At 43.1% G+C, this 10684-nt stretch overlaps 1 protein-coding gene across 1 annotated transcript; it reads left to right on the top strand.

Annotated features, from left to right (window-relative positions):
* Positions 1–533: 533 nt before the first annotated feature.
* Positions 534–10161, top strand: LOC127925993 (glutamine-rich protein 2-like; the record flags this gene model as incomplete). The annotated part of the gene is made up of 4 exons (XM_052511249.1): positions 534–689; positions 1768–2021; positions 5317–5579; positions 10032–10161. Coding segments are annotated over 4 exons (803 nt in total), but the record flags the coding sequence as incomplete, so codon positions are not given.
* Positions 10162–10684: the final 523 nt, after the last annotated feature.

The raw sequence follows: 10684 nt of genomic DNA, 5'->3' as shown, positions 1-10684 counted from the left end.
GAAAGTATAGAATGGTGTCACCACAGAGGGATCAGGGAATCGCCCGCAGCAAGAGCAACATCATTGATATATACAGAGAAAAGAGTCGGCCCGAGAATTGAACCCTGTGGCACCCCCATAGAGACTGCCAGAGTATAAACAAATAAAAAATTGAAAAGGGAAAGTAAATATGGGTCCAGTGAGTGTTTGGGACGTGGCGATTCAGACGGTTAGCAGGCCTGTGCTAACAAGCTAACAGTTAGTAGGCCAGGGCTAAACAAGGTAGCAGTTAGCGGACCGGGGCTAAACCAGCCAGCAGGCCGAATTAGCAAGCAAGGACGTCGCTATGGTGTTACTATGGTGTAACTGTGGTGTTACTGTGCTGTTACTGAACCTTTGATTATTGTGGTGTTACTAACCCGGTTGTTACTGTGGTGTTACTGTGGTGTTACTGAACCTGGTGTTACTATGGTGTAACTGTGGTGTTACTGAACCTGGTGTTACTGAACCTGGTGTTACTGAACCTGCTGTTACTGAACCTGGTGTTACTGTAGTGTTACTGAACCTGGTATTATTGTGGTGTTACTAACCCTGGTGTTACTGTGCTGTTACTGTGCTGTTACTGAACCCGGTGTTACTGAACCCGGTGTTACTGAACCTGGTGTTACTGAACCTGGTGTTACTGTGGTGTTACTGAGCCTGGTGTTACTGTGGTGTTACTGAACCTGGTGTTACTGTAGTGTTACTGAACCTGGTGTTAAATATCCTGGTGTTACTGTGGTGTTACTGAACCTGGTGTTACTGATCCTGCTGTTACTGTGGTGTTACTGAACCTGGTGTTACTGTAGTGTTTTTGAACCTGGTGTTACTGATCCTGGTGTTACTGTGGTGTTACTGTGCTGTTACTGAACCTGGTGTTACTGTGGTGTTACTGAACCTGGTGTTACTGAACCTGGTTTTACTGATCCTGGTGTTACTGTGGTGTTACTGAACCTGGTGTTACTGATCCTGGTGTTACTGTGGTGTTACTGTGCTGTTACTGAACCTGGTGTTACTGTGGTGTTACTGAACCTGGTGTTACTGAACCTGGTTTTACTGATCCTGGTGTTACTGTGGTGTTACTGAACCTGGTTTTACTGATCCTGGTGTTACTGTGGTGTTACTGAACCTGGTTTTACTGATCCTGATGTTACTGTGGTGTTACTGTGGTGTTACTGAACCTGGTTTTACTGATCCGGGTGTTACTGTGGTGTTACTGAACCTGGTGTTATTGTGGTATTACTGTGCTGTTACTGAACCTGGTGTTACTGAACCTGGTGTTAATGAACCTGGTGTTACTGTGGTGTTACTGATCCTGGTGTTACGGTGCTGTTACTGAACCTGGTGTTACTGAACCTGGTATTACTGTGGTGTTACTGTGGTGTTACTGAACCTGGTGTTATTGTGGTATTACTGTGCTGTTAATGAACCTGGTGTTACTGAACCTGGTGTTAATGAACCTGGTGTTACTGAACCTGGTGTTAATTAACCCAGTGTTACTGAACCTGGTGTTACTGAACCTGGTGTTAATGAACCTGGTGTTACTGAACCTGGTGTTACTGAACCTGGTGTTAATGAACCTGGTGTTACTGAACCTGGTGTTAATTAACCCAGTGTTAATGAACCTGGTGTTACTGAACCTGGTGTTAATGAACCTGGTGTTACTGAACATGGTGTTAATGAACCTGGTGTTAATGAACCTGGTGTTAATGAACCTGGTGTTACTGAACCTGGTGTTACTGAACCCAGTGTTAATGAACCTGGTGTTACTAAACCTGGTGTTACTGAACCTGGTGTTAATGAACCTGGTGTTACTGAACCTGGTGTTAATGAACCTGGTGTTAATGAACCTGGTGTTACCGAACCTGGTGTTAATGAACCTGGTGTTACTGAACCTGGTGTTACTGAACCCAGTGTTAATGAACCTGGTGTTACTGAACCTGGTGTTAATGAACCTGGTGTTACTGAACCTGGTGTTACTAAACCTGGTGTTACTGAACCTGGTGTTAATGAACCTGGTGTTACTGAACCTGGTGTCAACTTGCTTTTCTCTCTCTGCACATTGTTTGTACATATCATTAATCAGCTGTCAGATTTGACAGATTATCCTGTCTGGATTTGTGTTTGGACAGGCAGGTACCCAATCAGATAGTTTTATTATGGTTGTGGACAGGGCTGGTAACTCAAGGATGCCCAGTCTTTGCTTAAAAGTTACTGTAGCCAGGGTTCTCTCAGTGACTGGACAGAAGATGCAGCTGGATGAATGACTGCAAAACAAACTGGAAGAGAGGAGGTGTCTGTATCTCTGCTCACTAGTAGCATTAAATGATCAACCGTTTCTTTAACTAGGCAAGTGTAACGGCTTCTAGGAGTAGTGGGTGGAGTCAGGCGCAGAGAGCAGGTAGTTCAGAACGTGGATCTTTACTCCAAAAACAGTGAAAACGGACATGCCAAACACAAGGGTGCATAAAATACCCAGTCCAAACAAACAGGACTAAACTGTCCGGAAAAATAGAATCCACAAATAATCCAACACCACGAACAGAAAACAAGCCCGGCGGGCCTAGTGCCCTTAAACAGCCCACAAACAAAACAAAACTCAAAACAGGTGTAACCAATCAGACCAAACTAACAGAAACAAAAAAGGGAATCGATGAATGCGAGGACTGCCGAGCGTCGCCCAAACAGGAAGAGGCACCATCTTCGGCGGGATTCGTGACAGCAAGCGAGTTAATTCTAAATTTTCAATGACGGCCTAGGAACAGTGGGTTAATTGCCTTGTTCAGGGGAAGAACAACATATTTTTACCTTGTCAGTTCAGGGATTCAATCTTGCAACCTTTTGGTTAGAAGTCCAACGCTCTAACCACTAAGCTACCTGCTGATTACTAGTCCAACACTCTAACCACTAGGCTACCTGCTGGTTACTAGTCCAACGCTCTAACCACTAGGCTACGCTGCTGGTTACTAGTCCAACACTCTAACCACTAGGCTACCTGCTGGTTACTAGTCCAACGCTCTAACCACTAGTCTACCTGCTGGTTACTAGTCCAACGCTCTAAACACTAGGCTACCTGCTGGTTACTAGTCCAACGCTCTAACCACTAGGATACCTGCTGGTTACTAGTCCAACGCTCTAACCACTAGGATACCTGCTGATTACTAGTCTAACGCTCTAACCACTAGGATACCTGCTGATTACTAGTCCAACGCTCTAACCACTAGACTACCTGCTGGTTACTAGTCCAACGCTCTAACCACTAGGATACCTGCTGGTTACTAGTCCAACGCTCTAACCACTAGGATACCTGCTGATTACTAGTCCAACGCTCTAACCACTAGGATACCTGCTGATTACTAGTCCAACGCTCTAACCACTAGGCTACCTGCTGGTTACTAGTCCAACGCTCTAACCACTAGGCTACCTGCTGGTTACTAGTCCAACGCTCTAACCACTAGGATACCTGCTGGTTACTAGTCCAACGCTCTAACCACTAGGATACCTGCTGATTACTAGTCCAACGCTCCAACCACTAGGCTACCTGCTGGTTACTAGTCCAACGCTCTAACCACTAGGATACCTGCTGGTTACTAGTCCAACGCTCTAACCACTAGGATACCTGCTGATTACTAGTCCAACGCTCTAACCACTAGGATACCTGCTGATTACTAGTCCAACGCTCTAACCACTAGGCTACCTGCTGGTTACTAGTCCAACGCTCTAACCACTAGGCTACCTGCTGGTTACTAGTCCAACGCTCTAACCACTAGGATACCTGCTGGTTACTAGTCCAACGCTCTAACCACTAGGATACCTGCTGATTACTAGTCCAACGATCTAACCACTAGGATACCTGCTCATTACTAGTCCAATGCTCTAACTACTAGGATACCTGCTGTTTACTAGTCCAACTCTCTAAACACTAGGATACCTGCTGGTTACTAGTCCAACGCTCTAACCACTAGGCTACCTGCTGATTACTAGTCCAACGCTCTAACCACTAGGCTACCTGCTGGTTACTAGTCCAACGCTCTAACCACTAGGATACCTGCTGGTTACTAGTCCAACGCTCTAACCACTAGGATACCTGCTGATTACTAGTCCAACACTCTAACCACTAGGATACCTGCTGGTTACTAGTCCAACACTCTAACCACTAGTCTACCTGCTGCTTACTAGCCCAATGCTCTAACCACTAAGCTACCTGCTGGTTACTAGTCTAACGCTCTAACCACTAGGATACCTGCTGATTACTAGTCCAACGCTCTAACCACTAGGCTACCTGCTGGTTACTAGTCTAATGCTCTAACCACTAGGCTACCTGCCACCAGTTACATATGTGTATAAATTAGAGGCCTATCTAATTCAGTTCATTCAGGTAACAACTGTGGAACCTGGCATGGGGTTTTAGCCCCAACACTTCTTTTTCACTCTCATAAAATTCACTGGACATAGCTGTTTGACAAATTATATTTCAGTCTCATTTAGTTTTGATAGCAAGAATTTATCTATGTCAACACCTTGGAGAAAATAACCATTACCAGGAAGGAAAGACTAACCTGGCAGCACTGGGCTAAATACTGCAGGGTCAGGACAACATAACAGTCATTGCAGGGTTAAACACTGGGCTAAATACTGTAGGGTCAGGACAACATAACAGTCATTGCAGGGTTAAACACTGGGCTAAATACTGCAGGGTCAGGACAACATAACAGTCATTGCAGGGTTAAACACTGGGCTAAATACTGCAGGGTCAGGACAACATAACAGTCATTGCAGGGTTAAACACTGGGCTAAATACTGCAGGGTCAGGACAACATAACAGTCATTGCAGGGTTAAACACTGGGCTAAATACTGTAGGGTCAGGACAACATAACAGTCATTGCAGGGTTAAACACTGGGCTAAATACTGCAGGGTCAGGACAATATAACAGTCATTGCAGGGTTAAACACTGGGCTAAATACTGCAGGGTCAGGACAACATAACAGTCATTGCAGGGTTAAACACTGGGCTAAATACTGCAGGGTCAGGACAACATAACAGTCATTGCAGGGTTAAACACTGGGCTAAATACTGCAGGGTCAGGACAACATAACAGTCATTGCAGGGTTAAACACTGGGCTAAATACTGCAGGGTCAGGACAACATAGTGTGGTGCAAAATGATGTGTGTGTGTGTGTGTGTGTGTGTGTGTGTGTGTGTGTGTGTGTGTGTGTGTGTGTGTGTGTGTGTGTGTGTGTGTGTGTGTGTGTGTGTGTGACAGAGGGATTGATGAGGCAGTGTGCTCACGTGTCAGCATACACATGCATGCTGGTAGTGTTCTCACGTGTCAGGTCAGGACAACATAGTGTGGTGCATGCTGGTAAGGGTGTAGGCATGCTGTGTATATGCCTTCCTACTTCATCTGTTCTCTCCTCCTCAGCCTTCCCCCAGTGGATCAGCACGATAAACGACAGCCAGTTAGACAGTGGAGATCAGCTGCACTGGGAGTGCAAGGCCACAGGGATCCCTAGACCCACCTACCGCTGGCTCCGCAATGGAGAGTTGATCACACCACAGGTAATCACACACAGGTTCTCACGAATACACAGCATGATTTCAGCAATATACCCAGGTCTGGAATACACAGCATCATTTCAGCAATATACCCAGTTCTAGAATACACAGCATGATTTCAGTAATATAACCAGTTCTAGAATACACAGCATCATTTCAGCAATATACCCAGTTCTAGAATACACAGCATGATTTCAGTAATATACCCAGTTCTAGAATACACAGCATCATTTCAGCAATATACCCAGTTCTAGAATACACAGCAATCATTTCAGCAATATAAATCAGTTCTAGAATACACAGCATGATTTCAGCAATATACCCAGTTCTAGAATACACAGCATGATTTCAGCAATATACCCAGTTCTAGAATACACAGCATGATTTCAGCAATATACCCAGTTCTAGAATACACAGCATCATTTCAGCAATATACCCAGTTCTAGAATACACAGCATCATTTCAGCAATATACCCAATTCTAGAATACACAGCATCATTTCAGCAATATACCCAGTTCTAGAATACACAGCATCATTTCAGCAATATACCTAGTTCTAGAATACACAGCATGATTTCAGCAATATACCCAGTTCTAGAATACACAGCATGATTTCAGCAATATACCCAGTTCTAGAATACACAGCATGATTTCAGCAATATACCCAGTTCTAGAATACACAGCATCATTGCAGCAATATACCTAGTTCTAGAATACACAGCATGATTTCAGCAATATACACAGTTCTAGAATACACAGCATGATTTCAGCAATATACCCAGTTCTAGAATACACAGCATCATTTCAGCAATATACCCAGTTCTAGAATACACAGCATCATTTCAGCAATATACCCAGTTCTAGAATATACAGCATCATTTCAGCAATATAACCAGTTCTAGAATACACAGCATCATTTCAGCAATATACCCAGGTCTGGAATACACAGCATCATTTCAGCAATATACCCAGTTCTAGAATACACAGCATCATTTCAGCAATATACCCAGTTCTAGAATACACAGCATCATTTCAGCAATATACCCAGTTCTAGAATACACAGCATCATTTCAGCAATATGCCCAGTTCTAGAATACACAGCATCATTTCAGCAATATACCCAGTTCTAGAATACACAGCATCATTTCAGCAATATACCTAGTTCTAGAATACACAGCATCATTTCAGCAATATACCCAGTTCTAGAATACACAGCATCATTTCAGCAATATACACAGTTCTAGAATACACAGCATCATTTCAGCAATATACCTAGTTCTAGAATACACAGCATGATTTCAGCAATATACCCAGTTCTAGAATACACAGCATCATTTCAGCAATATACCCAGTTCTACAATACACAGCATCATTTCATCAATATACCCAGTTCTAGAATACACAGCATCATTTCAGCAATATAACCAGTTCTAGAATACACAGCATCATTTCAGCAATATACCCAGGTCTGGAATACACAGCATCATTTCAGCAATATACCCAGTTCTAGAATACACAGCATGATTTCAGCAATATACCCAGGTCTGGAATACACAGCATAATTTCAGCAAAATAACCAGTTCTAGAATACACAGCATGATTTCAGCAATATACCCAGTTCTAGAATACACAGCATCATTTCAGCAAAATAACCAGTTCTAGAATACACAGCAGAGACATTTAAAATATAAAATAGCGTCAATCTGTTTTTTGATTTTTCAAAATGTGAAATTTGTTGTTTTGTTTACAATGGCTTGTGAAAGTATTCACCCCCCTTGGCATTTTTCCTATTTTGTTTCCTTTCAACCTGGAATTAAAATAGATTTTTGGTGGGTTTGCATCACTTGATTTACACAACATGCCTACCACTTTGACGATGCCAAATATTTTTTGTTGTGAAACAAACAAGAAATTAGACAAAAAACGGAAAACTTGAGCGTGCATAACTATTCACCCCCCCCCTAAAAAAATCCATACTTTTTAGAGCCACCTATGTCCCAGTCTCAAATCTCTGGAAGACTGAAACAGGTTTCCCTCAAGAATTTCCCCGTATTTAGCTCCATCCATCTTTACTTCAATTCTGATCAGTTTCCCAGTCCCTGCCGATGAAAAATATCCTCACAGCATGATGCTGCCACCACCATGCTTCACTGTGGGGATGGTATTCTCGGGGTGACGTGATGTGTTGGGTTTGCGCCAGACATAGTGTAACTAAATTATAGTCTCACCTGACCAGAGTACATTCTTCCATATGTTTGAGGAGGCTCCCACGTGCCTTTTGGCGAACACCAAACATGTTTGCTATTTCTTTTCTTGCCACTCTTCCGTAAAGCCCAGCTTTTGTGGAGTGTACAGCTTAAAGTGGTCCTATGGACAGATACTCCAATCTACACTGTGGAGCTTTGCAGCTCCTTCAGGGTTATATTTAGTCTCTTTGTTGCCTCTGATTAATGCCCTCCTTGCCTGGTCTGTGAGTTTTGGTGGGCAGCCCTCGCTTGGCAGGTTTGTTGTGGTGCCATATTCTTTCAATTTTTTTATAATGGGTGTAATGGTGCTCCGTGGGATGTTCAAAGTTTCGGATTTTGTTTATAACCAAACCCTGTTCTGTACTTCTCCACAACTTTGTTATTGACCTGTTTGGAGAGCTCCTTGGTCTTCATGGTGCCACTTGCTTGGTGGTGCTTCTTGCTTAGTGGTGTTGCAGACTCTGGGGCCTTTCAGAACAGGTGCATATATACTGAGATCATGTGACAGATCATGTGACACTTAGATTGCACACAGGTGGACTTTATTTAACACTTTGTTTAACTAATTATGTGACATCTGAAGGTAATTGGTTGCACCAGATCTTATCTAGGGGCTTCATAGCAAAGGGGATGAATACATATGCACACACCACTTTATTTTTTATATATTTTTTGAAACAGTAATTTTTGTTCATTTCACTTCACCAATTTGGACTATTCTGTGTATGTCCATTACATGAAATACAAATACAAATATATTTAAATTACAGGTTGTAATGCAACAAAATAGGAAAAATGCCAAGGGGGGTGTAAACAGATACAGTAACACCTCGACACAACGCCTCTCCCCTATTGGACCTAGATAGTTGGTGTGTTTGTACTGATATGTAGACTGTCTACATTTTAATAAAATGTACGTAGTTCTGTCCTTGAGCTGTTCTTGTCTATTAATGTTAGTAGTGCCATATAGAGGGAATGGGGTGTCCCCTGGAACTCAGCCAATGTGATATGCCCTTGATAAGACGAGTATGTTGTGTTTCAGAGCAGGGTGGAGATGGTGAATGGAGTATGTTGTGTTTCAGAGCAGGGTGGAGATGGTGAATGGAGTATGTTGTGTTTCAGAGCAGGGTGGAGATGGTGAATGGAGTATGTTGTGTTTCAGAGCAGGGTGGAGATGGTGAATGGAGTATGTTGTGTTTCAGAGCAGGGTGGAGGTGGTGAATAGAGTATGTTGTGTTTCAGAGCAGGGTGGAGATGGTGAATAGAGTATGTTGTGTTTCAGAGCAGGGTGGAGATGGTGAATAGAGTATGTTGTGTTTCAGAGCAGGGTGGAGATGGTGAATAGAGTATGTTGTGTTTCAGAGCAGGGTGGAGATGGTGAATGGAGTATGTTGTGTTTCAGAGCAGGGTGGAGATGGTGAATGGAGTATGTTGTGTTTCAGAGCAGGGTGGAGATGGTGAATGGAGTATGTTGTGTTTCAGAGCAGGGTGGAGATGGTGAATGGAGTATGTTGTGTTTCAGAGCAGGGTGGAGATGGTGAATGGAGTATGTTGTGTTACAGAGCAGGGTGGAGATGGTGAATAGAGTATGTTGTGTTTCAGAGCAGGGTGGAGATGGTGAATAGAGTATGTTGTGTTTCAGAGCAGGGTGGAGATGGTGAATACAGTATGTTGTGTTTCAGAGCAGGGTGGAGATGGTGAATAGAGTATGTTGTGTTACAGAGCAGGGTGGAGATGGTGAATGGAGTATGTTGTGTTTCAGAGCAGGGTGGAGATGGTGAATACAGTATGTTGTGTTTCAGAGCAGGGTGGAGATGGTGAATAGAGTATGTTGTGTTTCAGAGCAGGGTGGAGATGGTGAATAGAGTATGTTGTGTTTCAGAGCAGGGTGGAGATGGTGAATGGAGTATGTTGTGTTTCAGAGCAGGGTGGAGATGGTGAATGGAGTATGTTGTGTTTCAGAGCAGGGTGGAGATGGTGAATGGAGAGCTCATTATCCAGAAGGTCCAACAGGCTGACTCTGGGATGTACCAGTGTGTTGTGTTACAGAGCAGGGTGGAGATGGTGAATGGAGTATGTTGTGTTACAGAGCAGGGTGGAGATGGTGAATGGAGTATGTTGTGTTACAGAGCAGGGTGGAGATGGTGAATAGAGTATGTTGTGTTTCAGAGCAGGGTGGAGATGGTGAATAGAGTATGTTGTGTTTCAGAGCAGGGTGGAGATGGTGAATGGAGAGCTCATCATCCAGAAGGTCCAACAGGCTGACTCTGGGATGTACCAGTGTGTCGCTGAGAACAAATACGGAGCCATCTACTGCCGTGCAGAACTCAAGATCTTAGGTATGCTGTTGTTTTACTCCTGTTGTTGTTGTTGTTGTTGTTGTTGTTGTTGTTGTTGTTGTATTCCTTGTAACACTATGTGTGCCTTTAGTTATTGGTACTAAATGGAAATTAATACAAGAAAATAATAATGTGAACTGGGAATAGCCCCACAGCAAACCAGGGTTGGAGTCTATTCCATTTCAATTCAGTCAATTCAGGAAATAAACAGAAATTCAAATGTTCCTCTTTGCTTGTAATTTCAGTTTGCTTCCTGAACCAACCACAGCTGTGTACCCACCAGCTCTCTCTGGTTTGTTGCTGTTTGTAAAAGGGAAGGTCTTTTCTGGTGTGTTTGGCATTATGTTAAAGGGAAGGTTTATTTAACCTTTATTCATAAAGGTTTTTCTAATTAAGATAAAATCTCTTTAAAGGTCCATTTAAAATGGCCTGTTCATCCACAAAGGTTCATTTAAAATGGCCTGTTTTTCCACAAAGGTTCATTTAAAATGGCCTGTTCATCCACAAAGGTAAGCCTAGTCTT

Source organism: Oncorhynchus keta, unplaced genomic scaffold, assembly GCF_023373465.1.
Source record: "Oncorhynchus keta strain PuntledgeMale-10-30-2019 unplaced genomic scaffold, Oket_V2 Un_contig_6563_pilon_pilon, whole genome shotgun sequence".
Lineage (NCBI taxonomy): Eukaryota > Metazoa > Chordata > Actinopteri > Salmoniformes > Salmonidae > Oncorhynchus > Oncorhynchus keta.
Note: the sequence above shows the minus strand (reverse complement) of the source record. Positions and strands in the feature narration are given on the sequence as shown.